The sequence below is a fragment of the Pocillopora damicornis genome, chromosome 1, assembly GCF_964200805.1.
Source record: "Pocillopora damicornis chromosome 1, jaPocDami1.2, whole genome shotgun sequence".
In the NCBI taxonomy this organism is placed as follows: Eukaryota; Metazoa; Cnidaria; class Anthozoa; order Scleractinia; family Pocilloporidae; genus Pocillopora; species Pocillopora damicornis.
In genome coordinates this window covers 26,510,316-26,532,900 of record NC_142670.1, presented here as the reverse complement: position 1 = coordinate 26,532,900, position 22,585 = coordinate 26,510,316, and the positions used below count along the sequence as shown (strand labels likewise).

At 37.5% G+C, this 22,585-nt stretch overlaps 1 protein-coding gene across 1 annotated transcript; it reads left to right on the top strand.

Annotated features, from left to right (window-relative positions):
* Positions 1-19,029, top strand: LOC149053000 (uncharacterized). The gene is made up of 12 exons (XM_089213038.1): positions 1-2,265; positions 5,018-6,210; positions 8,441-8,486; positions 10,503-10,623; positions 12,745-13,100; positions 13,516-13,742; positions 14,154-14,446; positions 15,300-15,626; positions 16,073-16,229; positions 17,334-17,373; positions 18,045-18,152; positions 18,717-19,029. Exons 1-12 carry the CDS (start codon positions 579-581, stop codon positions 19,025-19,027), a joined length of 4,866 nt encoding a protein of 1,621 aa, XP_089069164.1. The 5' UTR covers positions 1-578; the 3' UTR covers positions 19,028-19,029.
* The last annotated feature ends 3,556 nt before the right edge of the window (positions 19,030-22,585 follow it).

The following is a 22,585-nucleotide window of genomic DNA, read 5'->3' as shown; positions in this document are numbered from 1 at the left end:
TCCTTTGGGCTTAAAAAGGCACGCTAGCCAGAGACATTCCTTCGGGAGAGATTCGTTCCATATTTCAATGCCTCAAGATTCCCTTTGTATTAGATGGGAATGCGATCTTTTGTGAGTGTTTTCAGTCCCTGTAAGAAAGATAATGAATGTTAGACACTTTTAAAATAATGCTTACTTAAAACATCCACACCGCAGTTGTTTTTTCTTTTTGTTTTGTTTTGTTTTGTTTTTTTTGACAAATGGTTGATTTGTTCAGCATTATACTGTTGAAAGAGAAAAGATTTAATTTTTGATCAAAAAAGTGGGGCCTTAAAGCAGGATATTGAGTATCTAGGCGAAATATATATGACGTGTATCATCTCTCTGATCTCTTGTGCCCGCGGTAGATTAATTTCAGTACCAAAAAGAGTAGATAAATGCATCAATGAAAACAAAATAACTAAAAAGGGCGAGTTATGGAACCATAGTGAGTAGTTATATCGTCACCAGGCAGCAATCAATCATTATCGAAATCTTAGACGCCACCAATATAGAACCTTCGTGTCACTTTCGGTTGCGTGAGAAGATCGCGTGACATAATGAAGGGGCTGTCTATGTTTAGCCGCAATCAAATTAAGATGGCGGCCGTCGCTATAGAGAGTCGTTTGCAATTACAACATCTGTTCAAAGACATATCTCCGAAGTTTGACCGCACAGAGTCAGAAAATGTTGTGCAATCTTTGAAAAATAATTATGGAGGCAAATTTAATTCGCTAAAAAGTCAAGATTTATTGCAATGTTTACAACTTCTTGCGAAGCATGGCTATGTGTCTGGAGGCAAAGTGAAACTAATCGAAGACTACGTTGCTCCGAAATCGAGCAAAGAAGAACTGATCAAAGAAGCTATAAGAAAGTTTAAAGCCTCTCGTCCAGCTGTTAAAGAGGAGGAATTTCAAGGGCGGGACGATGACATTAAGGAGATCACCAAAAAACTGGAGTCAAAAGAGGTCCCAGTTTTAAACTTGTTTGGATCTTCCGGTGTTGGAAAGACAAGACTCGCCAACGAAGTTTGCTCACAGTGGCGAGGAAATTATCGAGTCTTTGATCTTAGAGAAGTTAAGAGTATAAAAGCGATGTATTACCACATCCTTAGTTCCCTTGACCTTTCTGTTCCAGTCGGTTTCGTGAACCTGAACTATGTTGTAAAAAAAGTTCACGATAAGATCAAAGATTTGAAAAGTGGGGGCCATTCCGTTCTGTTCTTGCTCGATAATGTGGACCGGTTTGCCACAGGACAAGAAATGGATAGGAAGAGCCTAAAAAAAGACTTTGTACAGTTCCTCGAACAACTTTTCGAACTTGATGGCAAAGGAGAAAGATGTGCATTAAAGCTGCTGCTCACGTCGAGGATTGAGTTCACAAATGCCAAACTGGTGGATAATTTTAAAGTGAAGTCTCTAAAAACGTCATCTTCAGAGAAAATTCTTTTTCCTGCGGGATCAACTGGTGTTCAAGTCCACCAGAAAGATAATCTAATCGGCATCTCCAAAGGATTCCCAATTGTTCTCAAAGGAATGGGTGCTATTTTGCGCCAGGAAAGAAAATCTGCCGATGACCTTATTGCTGAAGTTGCTGCTACTCCGAAGAAATCAAAAGTGCACGAGGATGCTGAAGAAATGTCAGTTAGTTTTGAAGAAGAAGGAGTTGATGCAGGTCAGATATCTGTAATTAGAGAAATGTTTGCTACACTTCCAAGTGACCGTTTAAAAGTGACTGCAGTAGTAATTTCCTTGTTTCATGGGCCATTCTCTGTGGCAACAGCTTCCGAAGTTCTCGGTATTGACCAATCAGAGGCTCTTGCACAGCTAGAGGGTCTTGTGGCCAGTGCAATAATTTCTGTAGTCGATGAAGAAGCAAAAGAGAGGAAATATGACATTCATCCACTCTTACAAAAGTATGCTGACAGTATCAAGAGTGACGAAAACTTTTCCGCAGCCTACATGAAAGCAAAGGGACGCTATTACGAACTCTTTATGTCCAGGATGAAGAAAATAGCGAAACTTATAGATCCCGAGTATGTCAAAGCATTTCATTTGTTTGACACTGACAGGGCAAATTATGAGTTTGTTCTTGAGATCTCCTTACAACCAGAATATTTCAAAGTTCCAGGTGAATTTCATGAGAATGCTTTGATTGCATCACTTTTCATAGCAATGCTGACTGAACGTAAAGTAGTTACCCTGTTTCATTCCTGGGCTGAGATGTGTGAAGATGATGGAAAATCAGGTAAGGGTTATAATGGATCTGACTGTCCTAATGCTTGTCTTTTGTGTCATATTTAATTGGAAGAAATTGAATAACGATTCTCATGTTGTCTAGGAGGCATTTTGTCAAGAGTCATATCAGTAGCTCATTGGCATGGGTAAAATTAACAATTGGAAGCTTATTTCCACTCCTAAAAGTGGAATTAAGTATTTCAGCTTTAATAATAATGCAACAATTCATAATCATGTTCTGCTGACAGATATGATTCATGTTTTAACCTTTAACTCCCAAGATCTGATGTTTAATTCTCCCCTTTAGCTGCTAAATATTTCCTTGTGAATTAGTTATGAGAACTTAGTGCTAGATCAAGATAGCAGCTTCTACCTGATAGGTTTGAATATTCCCAAGATCTGATTGTTAATTCTCCCCTCTACTTGCTAAATATTTCTTTGTAAATTGGTTATGAGAACTTGGTGCTAGATCAAGATGGCAGCTTCTACCTGATAGGTTTGAATATTCTCATTACCTGTTTCCTGAATATTGTATGGATATTATAGGGAGAAGTTTCATGTTAATCACTTGTGAGGATTAAAGGGTTTACCCTTTACACCCTAACATCAGTATGTATATTCTCCATACTGTTCTCTTAATATTTTCTAAGATCCTGAGGAGGAGAATTTTTTACAATCAAGAGCTTCTTTAGCCAGGGAGACACAAGTGTGATGCTTTAGGGGAAAATTAGATGTTAGTCACTCATAGGGAAAAATGAGTTAATTCATTTGTTGCACTTAAATGCAGCTGTTGAAAAGTAGAGTTGCCATGACAATTGGTTCCATTGGGCTAGATACATACAAACATATAATTTGCTTGAAAGCATAGACCCTTTAACTCCCAAGATCTTATTAGTAATTCTCATTACTGTCTGCTATATAATTCTTGTGATGTTATAGTTCAGAGAATTTGGCACTGGATCAACTAATAATCCCCTAATTGATATAGTTCTTTATTCTCATTGCTTGTCTCCTTGATATTGTATTGCTATTGTAAGGAGAAATTCTGTCTTTGTCACTCATGGTAATTAATGGGTTGCGTTAAAGCCTAGTCCTTCCTTTTGCCAGTACATCCTGTTACCTCATAACGAAATAAAATAATTTATAGATCCAATGTTTCAAAAACTCAAAAAAAGTAGAGTTGTGATGACAATTAGTCCTGTCATTTTAGATATTTGTTATCTGCTTTAAAGCATCAAGTTAAAGACTAGTCCATCCTTTGGCCAGTAAATCCTGTTACCTCATTACTATAAACCAAATAATTTAGATTCAATGTTCAAAAAAATAAAAAAATAATAAAACTCAGAGTAACTTAAAATGTTTATCCTTCTGAGAGAGCCGACACTAAAAGTAAAATTTTTTTTACTTATATTTCTTGAACAACTTAAATGTGAATGTAATGCATCTTGCAGTGTCAGAGATTGGAATGAATGGGTAGATTTTGTGTTTCTAAGTTGCTGAAGTTGTAAAGACTTGAATAGTACACTCATCTGCCCCATTTGAGTTAAAAGTTAAAACTTCTGACTACCATGTAAATTAAGCATTCATTGTGGTACTATGTGCTTATCGGAAGTGGAATGTTTTTATTCCAGAGTTATAAAATTTATTTTAAAATTTTGGTTACAATTCATCTATTTTAGTGCTTATAAAACTTCAAGCTTATAACCAGTACCATAGCTGTTAACACATGAAAGACAGGAGGCAGCACCGAGGTGAAGTGGTCAAACTGCTGGACTTAATGTAAAGTGATAGTATCAGATTAAAGTATGATATCTGCTACTTACCAGATTTGTTATTGAAATCTGTTCTAAAAGGGCAACCAGATTACTTCTCACCAGCTGGGAATTCATACCACTTTATGTTCATTTGGTATTTCTTTTGTAACAATTTGATTTTTTTTTCTCTTTTTTGCTTTCTATTGTTTTTCTAATTCCAATATTATGGTCATTAGTGTCAGAACATTTATAATATGTTAATTATCAGAACTATTTACAACACTATGTATAGTTTAGACAGAGATAGCATGCTGCCAATGACAAAATTATTTGTTTAGAATTAGAAGTATCTAAGATGCAATTGGATTCATAAAGCAAAGGCAAACACAAGAAACAAACAAAAAAAGTAAATGATACATTTACCCTTTAACTCTCAGTAATGATAAACATGTAACTTCTCCCCATAATATCAATACATGTTCAAGCATACAGCTAATAAGACTACAAAAACTTATCAGATAAAAGTTATCTTGTCAGCTAAAAACAAATTCTCATGACTAATTTGGAAGGAGATGTTTATATTAGTACCTAAAGAAGATAGTTAACAATCAAAACTTGGGAGTTAAAGTTGGTTAACAAACAAATTAAAAGTAATAGCCATGATCTAGAGAAATTTTCCATGAGTGAGGAGGGCAATTCTGGATTGTTTTATTTTTGCTTACTTTACTCTGTGATCGGTCCAGAAATCTTGCAGCTGCACAAGTTTCTTGCACCTGCACTTTCTAAACCAATCAGATGCAAAAGCTAAACCAATCACAACTTGGTTGCTTCCATTATCCCGCACTTTAGGTGTTTGGTTGGTTTTAGTTTAGTTGGCTTTCAAAGGTGTTTGCCTTTCTCCTAACTGGCCATGGTAATTACCTTGGTTTTGGGTTTAAAACATTCAATTGAAAAATGCTCTAATCATTAAGAATGAATGCAATTCTCAATAAGATTTTTATGTAATAGGTTCTCTTGGTAGAACACAGCTTAAGTGCTGGGAAGCCTTGCAAGTTGCAGACATTCATGGAACAGAGAAAGGATTTGAAGTACTGAAGGATGCTTTGGGTTCAATGGAGAAAGTTGAAGATCAATCCACTGACACTTTCAAGCTCACTAAAGCCCTTTACTTGCACACTGAAGGTGAAATCCTTTGGAGAAACATTGATTACAAGAAAGCTCTTGAAAGCTTGCAGTTGTCCTTGACATTCTCAGAGGAGCTGCTAAAAGAGCATACAGATTTGGCAAGGTGCTACAATGCTGTTGGAAATTGTTACTCCCGCCTTAACCAGCCAATGGAAGCACTTGAGTTCTATGAAAAAGCTTACAACATGCAAAAGAAATTGGCTGGCTCTGAGTATCATGTTGATATGCCAATGTACAAGCACCAAATTGGCACAGCATATGAGGGTCTCCAAAAGTATGACAAGGCGGTTGAATATTACAGAGATGCATTGAGACTTCTGGAAGAACTCAATCTTTCAGGTTTAGGCGATGAAGCGCACTTTTGCAGAGAAATTGCCAATGCCCTTCTGTGGCAGGGGAAATATTCAGAAGCAGCTGAACCTGCAATGCGTGCTTACAACATTAGGAAGAAACTTCTCAAAAATCACCCACTTACTGTGCGCAGCATTTTCCAACGAGCTATCCTTCAGCACTGCTTGCGAGATTATGAGGGAGCCTTGAAACTTTACCTCGAAGCATGGGAGATGGAGAAGTCACTTGATGTTGGGAACCACAGTGAGGTGTGGCAAAAAATTATCACTGGTGTGGAGGACATGTGTGACTTTTTGGAGAATGGAGAAAAGAAACAAACATTTAGAAAAGATGCTTTGAAGTTTTGTAAACAGTTTTGGATAGAAAAGAAAAAGTCTCCACGATTTGCTTTTATTGATTCTAACAAGGACATTATTGATACCTTGATGGATCTTGTCAGTGATGAGAATGACAAGTATGAATTGCAAAAAGAACAGCTTTGGTTCTATGAGGGTATGTACAATGCCACCAAGGAAGAATTTCAAAAGGAATGTGACCTGGAAACTGAAAGTGATACACTTCACTACATGTTGGAAGAAATGACCAAGCTTCTCAACCAAATGATACACCTTTGTCATCAACTTCAGGATAACAAACGGGAGGAACTATACACAAATGAATTACAGGTGTGATGGTTTTAACTTACATTGTTTCTTTAAGAACTACCATACTGATTACAAGTTTATTTTTACAGTATATTTGATCCATCTCCTATCACAAAAATTACCTGCATACTCTACTATAAGTGTCTTTCGCAGTCACTTGTAGTCTGCAACAAAAAGCTTTATTGCCAATTTATCAAGTGGTAACAACAACAGCTTGTTATAAGCTCCCCTTACATGTATGTACAAATACTAAACATTGTATGACATTTCATATGATTTCATGATATCCTATCTTTAAATCAGCTTGCATTCAATATGTTAACGAAGTGCATGACTTATGGTATACATAACACGGTAAACAATAGAACATTACAGAATTTTCTAGATCATATTCTACATTATCTACACTGACACAGTATTAATACATTAACCCTTTAACTCCCATGAGTGACCAAGACAGAATTTCTCCTTACAATATCAACACTATATCAACCAGGTAAGAGATGAGAACAAAGAAAAATATCAATTTGGGGATAATTAAATGATCCAATATTAAATTCTCTGAACTAACATTATATGAATATTATGGTTGACAATAAGGAGAATTACAAATTTGATCTGGGAGTAAAAGGGTAACCCTTTAACTCCTATGAGTGACCAAGACAGAATTTTACCTTACAATATCAATACAATATCAAGGAGACAAGTGATGAGAATAGAAAAAAATATTGATTAGGGGATAATTAGTTCATCCAATACCAAATTATCCAAACTAACATCACAAGAGCTAAATGGCAGACAGTAAGGAGAATTATGAATGAGATCTTGAGAGTTAAAGGGTTAACCTTTCTTCATGACAAAGTAGGAAAACCAAAGTAACTTAGCTCTTTTAGATCAGTTACAATGTGATAACCAAAGACTTTTCAGTAACATCAATTTCAGTGCTTTAACATAAAAATGACATCACCATGGGCAATTTAAGCACCACATGAAGTCAAGGTCATTGCAAAAAAAATTACTGGTAAATTAACTGATAATTGATTGCATTCACACCCACTATAAACCTCTTATAAAAAATTATAATTGTATGAACACTTCTTTAAAAAAAAAACACTTGAACCTATTTTTCATAGCCACAAAAACAGCAATTTTTATGATATGTTCTGAGGTCAAGTTGTATTCTGAGCTCATGAGGTCTCAGAATGACATGATTTGATTTTCTTTGACAACAAATATTTGTTAGAGTCCCATCATTTGTGATTGGATATGTAGAATCCACTGGCACTCCTATCTTTGCAGAGTCAATATCATCTTGTTCATGTAGTTATACTACATTTAAATGTATATGAATATTTATAATGGTAATTCAACTGAGTGGAGTGTAATTTGGTCTGAAACCATACAAAATTGAATGAGTGCACAGCACAAGTTTGATTAAATTTTGGAATCAAAAGTAGGATTTCAGAACAAAATTCTACAACACATAGTTCAAATACCACTTCCCTCAATATATTTTTTTGAGTCTGTGCTGATTTGTAAAAAGTTGTTGTCACTCATTTTCCTGCAATATGATTGACCTTTTTTAAATCAAGCCTTGAAACTTGGTTGGTTAATGTGTTTTAGTAAGGCTGTCTCACTGGCTAAGAAAAAGATGCAATTTAGAGCATAAAATAGTGCAATATGTGAATAAATCACACCAGTGACAGCCAATCAAATTGCACAGATCACAAGTGATTTCAAAATGGATGTAATAAATATGTATATCCTATTCATTTTGTTTTATATTGTTATATAAACAATAGCCTCTATTCTGACTGAAAATATGCAAGGATACTTGTCTGCAGACATTTCCTGTTCTGGGATGTAAACAGTTCTGAAAGAATGAAGCTCGAGGAAAACTGTGAACTCTGAGGAACGATGATGTCCAAGGACAAATATACAAGTATATTTTCATGCCAAATGGAGGCTATCATCTTAATTACTCTTCAAATATTTTTGCAATGTATGGATAAAATTTTTGTGAACAATTTACTGTTTGGGGATGTTTAATTTTCAGTGTTCTAAGGTATGACTTGGTAAACAAACAAACAAGTCCCTTCTCTCATCTCCAATCAAATTTTAAACGAATCCTTGTGATGCAATTAAGCCAATTGTGCACAGGCAGAAACATTTGATGGATTATATTGACTGACACAACACTAACCACAAAAGTTACATACTTTGTGTTTATACCATACTTTGCATTTTTCAGGCTGTAAAAGATGGGAGAGTTCCAGAGGTGACATCACACTCAAAAGGTACTAAAACTTACAGTTGTTTGACATATTTCAGTAGTATGCTTTTAACCAATATGCAAAGGTGCATTAATTGTTTCTAGATCTAAATCTTTTCTGGCTAGAATACTAGTATACAATCCAAAATGAAGACATGTAGAGCTAAAGAGGATTTCATAGCTACATGTTTATACAGATCACAATATATAATCGAAAGGGTTGAACTGCGGCTACTCTCTGCTTAACTTTTGTCAAACAATTTTGAAGGTTTCAAAAAAATACAATTTTTGCATTATTACTTGTGTAAAAAATTTCTATCCACACTTTTAGTGAAATGACCCATTAATCTCTCCAGCCGATGGAGTTTTCCGCACGGCTTCTCGTTTCACAAATAAGAGATTTTCATTTCGCAAATTACAGATTCCTCATATAAAAAATTACAGATTTCCATTTCAAAGATTTCCGAATTTTTTAAAATAGCAGATTTCCAATCTGCTTCGTTTCGTTTCGTTTCGCAAGTTACAGTAAGCCCAATGCAACACTTAAACGGAACGTAAGGAAACAAATAGTTCCAATCATAATTTTAAGGGATAACTGTGTTCATGTGATAATTAATCATAACACTTATTGGACAAGAGTAATACAAACGACTGCTGTCCAGTACCAGGTCTCGAAGCCATGTCTTATTCGGCCACGTTTTAGCTTTCACTTTGAAGGTCGTCTGTTTATGTTTTAGGATGATTTGTTTCCTTTGAGCCCACATCTTAATTGTTTTTCACTGGTATGCTTAGTCCTAGATTTCATACATACATTCCGTAGTACATGTTCGACACGAAATTAGCAGTCATCCCCTCTAAAGTCCTCCGCTACTAATCCTCACAATTGTCTAGCAGTCCGCCATTTTTAATAAAAATGTTTACTCTCCCCAGACTCCTCAGCGGCATCAGTACTCGTTACCACGCTTCGCGTAGTAAATAGGTGTTGATTCAACTTTTTTTGGCAAAAAATCCGAATTGTAATTCAGTGACACCGATGACTTTAGAGTAAGATAACAAAAAAAAAGTGGTTGGGTTAAAATACCATATTTGATGTCTTCTGAGATCTGAGTTATTTCTCAAAACTTCTGATTAAGTATTAATGGTTTCGATTATATTTATAGCGAGGGACTTTCTTTCACAAATTTTCCAAAAGGTCTTATTTACAATCGGAACGAAAACCAAACCAGAGTGCCTTCAATCAATATAGCTTCATACATTCAATATGCAATTTGGAGTTTATGATCTTTTCGTGTAGCATGCGCGCTGAAAGCTTGTATTTTAAAAGTGTTCGCTATATCTAAGCGTTGAAGAGCTTGCTATTAATTTTGATGATTTTGTAAGCTCCTATTGAAAAAGAGGCAATAAAAGCAGTTTAGATAAAAGGGAAACGATTGAACGGCATATCTGGATTACTACCACAGAGTTTGCGTTTCCTGCGTTGAAATTGAAGTACCCTTCAAGAGAAACGCATTGCGTGAGGCGTCGTTTTCTTTGCTACGATTTCTCTTAGTTTTCCTTCATATTTTCTGCTCATCCATTCAATTGTTCAGTTGTTAATATTGTTGTCCTTGCGGATTGTAAATTTTCTTTCAGGCGCCTTGATTGGTCTCTCGTGCTTTTTGAGGGTTGTATTGAGAATTATTTACTTGATCACAAAATCGATCATAAATTCATTCTTTTCGCAGTTAAACCTTGCTGATAGTTACTTCATAAAAGCAATATAACACATTTTCTTGCGTTGTATAACATGATAAACCCACTTAGAAGATATTGGAGGAACATTTTAGAAGCTTAGCCCTCGTCAGAGTAAATCGCTCTGACAGAGGCTAATGCTAGCTTTAGAATCCCCCTACTGTGGCCACTTTACGTTATCAGTTCGGTTGATGACACCAAACTATCCTATGTTCAATCATCTCATCAGTTACCTCGGTTGCTAAACGACTTATTACAAATCTGTCCTGGGTTGGGAAAGAATATGCCTTTTTTTTGTCGAATCACATAGCTCCAGAAGAAGAGAAGTCACTTGAGGTAGAAGAATTTTCCTCCAGATCAACTGATCAAGACGGTCGCCAGAAGGAGGAGACTGCAAGAAAAGTGGATGGAAGAAAGACTGTCATCAAGAGGTGCAGTTAATTTGCGTGTAGTTGTTTTGTTATTCCACGTTAGTGGAAACATATATATATATATATATATATATATATATATATATATATATATATATATATATAATTAATAAATCATACATCTAGCCCTAGGGGTGGCTACTATGCAATTCCTCCTCACAAAATCACCCCTGAATCAAACTTTACGGTCAGGAAAATAAAGAAAATTATCACCCTCCAATGCAGCTCTAGATTGTCAAAAGACTTCTCCTCGTCAGCAACTTAAGAAATGTTTTCAGAGTAGTTTGTAGAAAATACAAACTGCATGATGTCAGGGTGTAAAGGGTTAACATGATTTGCGAAAATTTGCGTGCAATGCACATTAGCGACAAAACAATCATATTAAGCTGAGCTTAATAAAAGAAAAACTTTCCCTGCGTAGAATGAACCATGATGGTCACATGCAAAATTGAAAATTTCGGGATAAAGAAAAGAAAGGCTATTTTGAATGCTGTTCATAAATTGTAAATGGAATGTTATTGGACATAGTTTGATGCTACTCTGGTTTGCATTTGTAAGGAATAACAGCAAAACCAGTCGCTGGTTTCCTTTCATCAAGAGCGTTACTATTTGTAACTGGTTTTTGCGTTGCTATTTTACAAGAGCGTTTTTTACAAGAGCGTTTTTTTTACGTTTTACGAGAGCGTCAAGAGCGTTACTATTTTACAAATAGTAACGCTCTTGATGAAAGGAAACCAGCGACTGGTTTTGCTGTTATTCCTTACATACAGGGTGTTACGGAACCCATCAAGAGAATTTTGAATAGCCACAACGTTAAAGTTGCTCAAAAACCTTTTCAGACTTTGGGGCATATTTTCGCCAAACCTAAGGATCCTGTCACGAAAGAACAACGAACTGACGCCATTTATTCTATTCCTTGCAATGACTGTGACAACGAATACATCGGACAGACCAAACGTCAGTTTGGTACACGGTTAAAAGAGCACCAAAAAGCGGTTTTTCTTTGCAATAGGAAAATTCAGCTTTATCGGAGCATATATGCCTAACTAACCATACAATTGGGTGGGATAATTCTAAAATTATCACCACTAATCGGCGTTACCACCAGCGCCTTTATTTGGAGGCTCGGCATATTAACTCCGCCCACGCTCCTTTAAATCGTGACGATGGCGGTTTGCTTTCTGACGCCTATTTACACCTCGTCAGAAAAAAATAAAGGCCGCTAATTAGTGATCGTATAAAAGGACCTATTGTTGCAGCGTTTAGATCACCCCTGATGAAGGCACTAGACAGGAGTGTCGAAACGTTGGGTCTATGAATTGTAACTTCTTCGGTTACATTCATTAAATCTGCTAACCAGAGTGGCATTAAGCTATGTCTGATTGTCCACCTGGTTGCCGTGTGAACTTTAGTATAGAATGTTATAGATTCTCTTACTTGATGAGATAGCTTAGATACAATTTGCACTACAATTACTCAAAAACCTACAATTTATTCCATAAAAGTAAGTCCACACTTAATTAGAAGAATCGTTGCTTCACTGAATTAGGTACTCTCAATTTGCGACATTCGGAAGCGTTGTATTGGCTATAGTCCGGTGATCTAAAGCGTTTTTAAGTTCTTCCCCAATATCCGTCCTTCGTTATTTATACAACGATAGACCTATGGAAAGTGTAGTCTTAGGTTGCTTATAATTTATTCTTTAACTTCAGTATTTTTATAGTTTAGCGTTCTTGCAGAGGGCTAATAACTGTTCAAAAAAAGCCGATTCTGTCGCATATTCACCCGCAAAAAAGGTATAAAAGACGCCGTTTTGGCCTTGCCCAACGAAGTAGACTGCATCTTCGTGATTTGGTTATTTGATAGTGACATCACATCCGGAATGTCAACCCTCGAGCATAAAATATCAGAATGTTATGTTATGCATAAGCTTTTAGCCGATGGAGTAAGATACAGACAACCAATTAATAAAGATAGCCCATCACTGAAGTTGATGAGACCGAGTTTAAAGAGCTGCAAAACCGTCTTGAAAGAGAAACTCACTTTACATTCAAGAGGAAACATGATAAGCGTTTTCACTCAAACAAAAGCTTGATAAATGTAATTTTGTGATTATTTCAGAGGTAAAATTGCAGACGAGTCAGAGACTTGGAATCTTGAAGAAGCTGGTGCATCCATCACATTTAACCTTGGAGTGATAACAAAATCCTTGACCATAACATGTTCATTATGGACCCCCGCAGCCCTTTCTCCGCCCATTGGTAGTAATGAGCTCTTGGTAAGCAATGTGATTGAACTGTCTCATGATGGCCCACCTGATCTGGAATTCATGGAAAATGCTTCGGGAAGCATAAATGTAGCTTTGTTGCACAGTGCCTCTAACTCCAAAGGGTACGAGGTGGTTATAAAGCAGTTGGTTGACCCCGAATACAACGAGTGGGAGGATTTGGAGACAAAAAACATTTGGCATTCGTCAGGTACTGAAATGATAAATTTCACCGATGAGATCCATACACAAGTATCATTCCATATACTTCTTGCTAATTTCTCAATCCATAGTTAGGATCATTTAAGGGAGATGGACAGCCGGCTCAGTGGTTAGTGCACGTAATTCCAGATCGACAATTACAGCTTCATGGTGGTATGTTCTCGGGCAAAACTTAGAATGGATTAGAATAACAACATAGAAGTTCTCCCTTACAGACCTTCAGCTTGGCTAATAGGGACTAAGTAATAATTGACACGGATTATACCTACAGGAACGTTATTAACAGTATCTTTATGTCGTGGTCGAGATTCTCTTACACAGACCTCTCTGTTAGAAAGATTTAAGTAGTAACCATAACTAATGATATCTATTACAGCATTACTAATAATATCAATATATTACAGTAAATCCAACCGTCCCCAATTGGACGTGCCCTTCCGCTGAAGCTTCTTGCTCGAAAAGGTGGTTTTCCTCGTTTGCAGCAGTCTGGCGCCTCAAGTCTTTTGTCTTTCCTAAGCCTACGTCTAAGACCTCTGAGTTTATCTGTTCACTGCCAGACTATCCAAATGTTAGTGTTGCGATTCCATGGAATTCTTTGCCTGCCGATACAGACTTTTCTTTAACTCTAAAGGTATTTACACCCGATGTTGCATTTGTAAGAAATAATAATGATGATGATAAGATGATGATGATAATAATGATGAAATTTATTGCCATCATTATCGTTATCATTCACATCATTATTAATATATCGATCATTTGTTTCAAAAGACTTAGATGGTGATGACAAAAAAACCAACTTTTTGCCGAGAGGATGTTACCTTGATATAAAATCAAATGCTTTGACCTTAATTACGGCCAATAGCGGATTTTATGAAAACTATCATGTTAGTATAGAGTGCTAAGATTTTAGCAAAAAAAAAATGTTTAATCAAATCTATTTATCGTCCCTATTTCATTTGGGAAACCACTGGTAGCTAGCAAGAGTACCTTGGGTTATCATAAATTTTTGATACGATTGTTTTGGCTCTTTTAATTTGAGGTGCAAGAAGCGCCAACCATCGACCACGATGTGGAAGGAATGTTTGTTGGTCCGATTCTTCACATTTCGTGCTCAAACAATGTGACGCTGTCAGCGCCAGCGAAAATCAGCCTCCCGTTGGCACTCACAGACGGTGGAATAGAGCCAGCGGAACTGCATTCAGGTCGAGTGAAGATACTACATTTCAATTCGAGAGAGGAATCACAAGAATGGACGGAAATCACAGATCATTTGGATATGCCTGTAGTTCTTAGAGGTGGAATAGTGACATTTCATGTCAAAACTTTCTGCCGGTAAGATGAATGTGTAGACCGCATTATTATTTTATAAACTGTATGCAGTTAATTTTTTTTTTTTTTACATTTCTCGAAGTGAACCATTAGTTTTAGAAACCAGAAGTTCGCTTTGCAATTGCTGTGAAACTCCAAATTTCGTCAATTCCTATGCTATGGGTTCGAATGTGATGATGAGTGCAAAAGAGTAAACTAACACATATTTAAGGCCGTGAGGACCATTTCCAAATTATACGCCTAATTTTTGAGATATTTTGATCCCACTGGCGAGTGAATGGAGTTGTTAAAAATAACAAGCATCCAGTGAAAATTCTATAGAAGTTGAAAAGAAGGATGCTTAACGCCAATTTTATTGCAAAAACTGCTCCTCATGTGAGCTTTTGTTCTGCTCCACAGTGTAAGTCGTATACAAACGTTTGAAATCTGTTGTTTTAACATGCAGCGCTTTCCACAAATGAGGTATACCTACTTGTGAGTAAAATAACCCCCTCCCCCCCTCTGCTCCTCGTTTTCCTCCCCCTCCTCTTCCTCCTCCTACTCTCTCTCAACATTTGGCGCGTCTCTCGAGCTTCCCCAGGTTATTCAAGCTGGCTTTAAAATCAAAAGTTCTCATTGGAAATAGTTTCTCCCTTGCAAAGTCCAAAAACCGGACTTGTTGATTAGTTTTGAGCTAGGTAACTGACTCGGGTGGATACTTTAAAAAGGTCATGGTACTTGTCGAGGGATTATTTCCCTCTAGCAAATATTTCTTCTCAAGCGGTCAACATCTACAAAAGTGTACATACCTCTTTAAACGTGTGTGTGTGTGTTTTTTTTTTCATGTCGTGTAGAGTTTCCTGCCATTCTCTTTCAGGTTTTGGCCCTGGTTGTTGAAGACGTCCGCCAGCATTCCATGGAAATATGCCTCGCTCCTATACGATGGAATCATGAAACATCAAGCTGGGTTTTTAGCTTGCTTATGCATTGATTCAGTACCCTCGAGATACGTGTTGAATATGTTTTGTTTCCCGTGGCATTTAAGGTCCAAAGTGAATAACGATATGTCCTCAACATATTGTGTGAATATGCAAGGAGAAGGAACCTCGAAGAAACCGCTTTCTAACGGTGATGAAACATGTGTGTCTCTATCAAATGGATTTGAAGTGCAGGGAGCGGGAAATGTAGAGAAAATCGTCTTAAAGTAAGTACCAGCACTGTTACGTTTCATCGTTCCGTCCTCATGATCCGCTCATTCGTAAAATAATGTAGAAAGGCATAGTGACTCTGCCTCTGTAACTAAGCTGCCACTAAGAGGAGGGTTGAGAAAGCGGCTCTGTCCTATGGTCTCCCGGCTTAAGGTCACAAGTCTGTTTCACGAAGGGATCTAAATTATCCATTCTAACTTCTTACCTTTAGAAAGCTCAAAATCTAAGAGAAATTTACACTTCAGCATTGTAAAGTTAAATAAGTTCCTTAAGTACGTGATTCCTTCACTGAGTTTGACCAGGAAGAAAGTCAAAATAACTTAACAAGTGTTTTTGCCGCTTGCAAAGACGCAAATTTAAGTGATTTGCTAAATCCACTATACTAGAAACCTAAGAAAAAAGTTAATATCCATCTAAACTTTTGTTCCCTTATTTATGCGAGGTTCCACAGTGAGCACCATGATCACGAGTTTCTGTATGTTAGTATTAAAGACCCGAGTGATCTGCAAGTCCACTTCCTAAAACTGCTAGGAGGCGAGGAGAGAAATAATTTCCCAATAATATGTAAAGTGCCCATCATTCCAAGATCTCCAGCACAGGTATTTACGATACTGCTATTTAAATGCATACATCTACATTTAAATTCATTGATAAAAAATATGGGGATAAACAAAAATCAGTGTACTACTGTCGTAAATCACCACGCTCAAACGAAGTTCATTATTTTGCCCAAAATACGTGGAACTCAACCAAAACAATGTGTTTAGAGTGAAATCTCCAATATTTCATTAAAGTAGTTGTACGATTATAATGTAAAGGAAAGTCAAAGAGTTTTACCCGTAGCTTTTTGTCAAGGCTTTCTTCGACATACACATTTAGAAGTTTCCATCTTCCAACTGCCTTGCAACCTCAGCAGCTTTTCCAAAAATAAATGTAAGCTGTTCCGAATATTAGATGTTAGTCATGTTACACCACTGAACCATACCTCTTGGAGACCACAGTCTTTTGGGTTGAAACTTGGGGTATACCTGGCGCGGAAAGCAAGTGGCTACGCACATGTATTTTCCAGAGACACTAACTTGGCAGCATGAGTTCTTAATCCATTGATATAAATGTGTTTACCCTTCCTGTATACATTATTATTTGCCAATCTTTCTTACACGCTAAATATGAAATTTAACATGACTGGGATAAGCTTTGCTGTATTAATTTTACCAAAAGAAATCCAGTAAATACCTAGGAAACTAAAGCGGCCACACCAGGATCTGGCCTTCCGGTCCTTTGATCAAGTTTTTTTTAATACCGGTAGTAATCTGGAAAGAGGGAGGTGCCTTCTTAAAAAGTAGACCTTTCGGGTTAAATAAGCACTGCTGAGTAAACATTAGTCTCGCAAAATTAGCCATCAAAAGGTTTCGAGTAAGATAATGTGGTCATTTTAAGGCGGCGCGAACCTTATTGAGGACGAATCACCAGAAACCCAAGACTAGTGAATGTCGTATAGGTAAAGAAATGTACAGGAACATTAAAGACCTTGCAAGTTTTTGATTAAGTGTACTTCTTTTATATTTCAGTTGTTTTAAAGTCACTTTCTATGCCTCTATACTTATTTATTTTTAATTTTTCTTCATTATTTTGTCCTTTCCTTTATTTCCTCATTTCTATTTCACTCCATACGTACCCGTAATTTTCCCTCCTTCTTTTAGCATCCTGCTCCTGTCACCTTTGATTTTGAAGAAATAATTGGTAAGTTTTTTGTTGTTGTTGTTGTTGTTGATGGTTTTGTTGTTGTTCGAATAAATACAATTTACTAGACCAGTCATCATTGTCCTAAAATATGCAAACTCAGAAATGTGGGGTCTGTGGGTTTTGAACATGTATCTAGCATGTAGTAACGAAGCAACGTGTTCTCAACGCAATGTCATAATAACCTACCTTACTCCATGCGTTAATAAATTAGGGCATGCCCCCCTCACGCTCAATAGTGATGGCTTAATGTCTCTGTTACGTATCAATAAACTCGATACAGACCTTTACGGTACGTGCGTCCTTCCTTGAAAGGAATTGGGTAATGGAAACGAGTAAAGCGAAAAACAGCTTGGGAAAGACACAAAGAAGTGTAATTATCTAAGAAATTATTCCGTTGGTTACTTGTTAAAATAATAGAGTAACTCTATCAGTGAGAAATCCTTAGTAACCCGTTTAAAATAAAAAAACTTGGATTGAATATGTTTCCTTATAACGGCCCCCTTTGTCAAATTTGTCACTGCTCATTGTTACTTCGAAGAGAAATCGATAAGACTTGTGAACGCTGGGTCTTACTCGGATCACCACACTTATCATTTTCGAACCATATGCGCCATAACACTTGCGTTGGTTCTCAACCGAACCATCTCATTAACTCCATTATTATGCAGGTATTTCCGCTCAAAGTGGGAAAGATTCAATTGCAAAGCAACCAACTGTGGAATCATCGTCATGCAGCGCTGTTGCGGCTCCTAAGAAGAGGAAACGCCAATCTACAGGTAATACCGAGATTGAAAATTTTGCGATGGATTTCCCTTTTTATTGTATTTTTTTTTCAAGTTTGCATATTGCTGTTACTCGTTTATTTGTTTGAGCAGAAAGATTGGCATTATATTTATTAGACATCCTTCACACCCAGTTATAATGTGAAGAGGATAAAAAATGAGGATTTAAAACGGGGGGCTATCACTAATCCAACACCCGTGTATCTTGAACAGTTATCACCTATTCCAGCATTAGCAGCTGGAGAATAGCTATGACAAGTTGTTAGTGACCTCCATTTTTAAGATGCTTGTCGAGCCATACGCGAATAAAGAGGTCACAAATAGATAACTAGTCAAAAAAAAAAACTTTCAAGAATTTTTTTTTATGGGTTGAGAAAATGGTACCCCTGCTGCTGTTAATGTCTCCTCGCCTAAGCCTGACTGTCTTTAAGGCTGACGATTCGGTATTAAATGATACCAAAAAGAGAAGTCGCCTCTCGCCACAACTGTTCGATATTCGACAAAGCTTTGAAGCACCCCTTATCCAATTTTTTATTCACCCTCCGTTGTTATCCTCAGATGAATATAAGGTTAAAGATGGTGAACCATCAGATGAGGAGTTGGAATATCTGTCTCAGCAACTTGGAGATAAATGGGAGAAATTAGGAAGACGCCTGGGATTCGACGAAGCTGCAATAACTAACTTTGATGAAGACAATAAGAAGTTGGCAAAGAAGGCTTTTAAAATGTTAAAGGATTGGAAACAAAAAGAAGGCTGCCAAGCCACTTACTCAGTTTTGAACTATGCCTTACGTCACATATTGGTGAATCTTAATCGTCTAGCAGAACAATTTTGTTGCGAAGAAATTGAAGACAATGCCTCTCCTTAGTCTTATATCATAAATACTGAGTCGTTTCTGTATTATGCCATATGTCTTTGTGAGTACTCCAAAAAGAGCGTCTGTGACAAGCATTCGCGCTTAATAAGTCGTTCATTTTCCTTGCGCTTGAAGATAGGGATAAAATTATCTTTAGAGAATGGATATTTACTCGTATTTTTGCACTCAAGAACCGCTGGCGAAAGAACATTGAGGTCGGAATTCTCTCCGATGTCCAGAACGACAGAGTTGAATAACGTTTGTGCATGCGTTATACCGGCGCTGAAAACGGATTTTGAGTCGTTTGCACGTTCTATTTTCTCACCTGTTGCCACGAGGCATTGTTTCCTTGCCGCTTTTATTTTATAGAACAACTTCCAAAAACTTTGTACACCCCCTAAATAATTTCAAATTTTAATTTTCTTCTTAAAAAAAAACTTCAAATAGGAAATTCCTTCAACGACAACAAAATGCCTCGGTTTTAAATTCCAGCCCTTAATTTTTCCGCAAATTTCGCTGAATCTTAACCTCGAACGCTTGAGCCCGTGATGTAGCATTTCGTTATTCAGCTCTGTCGTCCAGAACGTGTTAAGCACATTACCACCGTGAAGCATCTTGTTTAATACCTAACGGCTTGAAATTAGAATGCATTTTCTCCTTACCATTCTGTACATTTCCTAAGGAACAGACATGGAAAATTGGTTTAACAGTCAAGAACTTCCTAAGTTTTTCTGTGCTAATTCACCTTACAATAAAACAATCACAAAACACAAAACCATTTTCATGGAGAATAATAAATGTGCATCGGGCAACCAGCACTGTTTTTTAATAATAAACAAATAAACATTATAAAGAGGGTAAGCACAGCTATAACAGAAACACTCGACAACAACCCCCAGCTTGTGCAAAAGAAAAACTTGGTTCTAAATACTAATGCAGCAAAGTACATTAAGGCAAGCATCCTACCGAAAAAACACACGGAATAAGTGTAAACAAAAAAATAAGCTGAACAAAATAGAAACTTGGAAGCGCCGATGAGCATCCATAGGATGAAAGAACCCCAACGCACTCACTGCAGAAACAGCGGGGAAAAATACCGGCCCTATGGACAGCACTTACCGACCTGATGGGCATGGTTAGAAAATGAAACGAAAGACTAAAGGCTTAGGTGACCCTAAGAGCGAGATATACATAGAGCGAGTGACCTCAACAAGATTCTCAAGAAGAGCCTTAAGATACCGAAACTTAGATTTGGGATTCCTTCAACCTACATGTCGGTCAACCAGCGCAGAGTTAAGAGACCGGAACCCCGCGGCTCCACCAATTCTAATGCTATCGGCGCCATACATACGAGCGGAGAAATATAAGATGTAAAGTTACTTAAGACAGTTGAGTTACTAATTCCTAAGGACTTATGGAATTTCTCGAAGAATTTAGATATAACAATCCTACGAACAACTTGATGACAGGAGTTGTTGGTTCGGGAAACAAAGAAAAAAAATCTTCAATAATCCCTACTGGGCACGTAGGCTTGCGAGACATTCCTAAAACTGAAATATGGCCGTTTCTGTACTGATCATTCTTACACTTAATCAAATTAATTTTCATGAAATCGCCTAAGATAATTATATCTTTCACCCTAAGACTCAAAATTTTAGTAACACGAAAAACACCAGCATATCCAACCAAAAGGATAAACAAAATACGAATGTCCGCCAAGGAAGCAGATGTAGTGTTCAAAATCAAAGTAATATCAGTGATCACATCGTGGGACAATGGCTGCTTGGATTGAAAAGGCCTCGCCAGCTTCCTCCGGGCGCCAGTGGATGTTCTTTCGGAGGCTCAAAATCAGCTAACCGATGTCCCCAGTAGATACTGTAGGTAGCAGACTCATAACTGAAACAGAATAGCCCTGTCAGATTGTACGGTCCACAAGTCCCGTCAAATAAAGAGCAACTTGTAGTGGAATTGCCGGAAGCACAGGAACACTAAGCTTTAAACGAGCCCAAGCCTTCCATCTCTGCCAACCAAAACTGTACTTCTGAGCTGTGTTAGCTGCACTGGATTCCAGCAAAAGGTCAATTAGGTGTGAAACTGAGGGCTGAAGCGACAGATCGTCGATAATCTTCGCGAACTCCCCGACCTGCAAAAGATCTAACCAGAAAAGGAGGGAGTCAAAGAAAAGTCAGAAAAAAAATAGAAACACTCACCCAACAAGAGTGAGCTCAAACTAAAAGCAGTTAACGAACTGCATAGAAATAGCTAAAACACTGGCTACACTCGAGCTCAGAAGCCAAAAATGCCGGTATACCAACTTAAACGTGGCCACATAGGCAAAAGTCGCTTCATAAGGACACAGCCCGGTAATCACAGCAAAACACATGGCTGCACACGAGCTAGATACTACGGACTAACTGCCGATAAATCAAACAAACACAGCCATATAGGTGTAAGCGGCTTCCAAAGCACACAGCCCGGTAACCACAGCAAAAAACGCGAGCTGTACACGGGCTAGATAGTACGGTAGTAACTGCCAATAGATTAAACAAATCGCAGCCATATAGACGTAAGCGGCTTCCAAATCACACGGCCCGGTAACCACAGCAAAAAATACGAGCCGTACACAGGCTAGATACAAGAACATAGCGTAAATTAAAAATGGGCGTTCCTAACCTGAAATCAACGCTCAAAGACAGCATGGTAAATTTCGGACAATCAAAGAGAACAGATGGCTTGTTTCGGTAAAACACCTAATAATAAGACAAAACAGGCAAACTCAAGAAGAAAAGGCTTCAACAAAGGCCATAAGAACGCAGACGGCCATTCAGGGACGATAAGAGTTCCAACTGAGCGGCACTCTCGTGCGCGTTTAATCACGTCCACAACCAAGGAAACAGGAGGACAAAGCCAGTTATTTTCGCCTCGCCAATCCATGGAAAAGGCATCGATGGCGCTACAGCTCGGAGACATGAGCGTACAATTAACTCTTGGAACCTGAGCATTGCAGTGAGACGCAAAACGGTTAATTGGTTGCGGACCCCATTTGCAATCCAACTGGGGGAAACCTCCGGATTCAAGGACCAGTCGTCCTTATCAACGAAACGACTGAGAAGATTGGCTCTGAGATGGGCTTCGCGAGGAATCCACTGCGAAGCAATCTAAACCGATAATCCACTGAGCATCAGTAATTATAATCGTTGCAGAGTTGAGTTAAAATCATATTTTCGTGTTCTATTATCTCACTGTTTTAGTCTATACTAAAAAAAACTATTCACCTTAGTGTCGGTGGCTGGCGGTGGGCATTTACCGCGCCGCTTCGGTGAAAAACGAAAAAGTTTTAAGTGATAAAGCTCGTTGACATGAATTTAGGGAGGACCATCCCCAGATAAAATGTATGGTTTCAGAGATATTTAATCCCGCTTGTGAGTGGAAGGAGTTGTCAATAATAAGAAAATATATCACAAATTCTAATCAATTTCAAAACAACGCATGCTTGATGCCAATTTTAGAGCATCAACTGCTGCTATTCATGTGTACATACAAGCTCTTGTGCTGCAAGATTTAATTCGG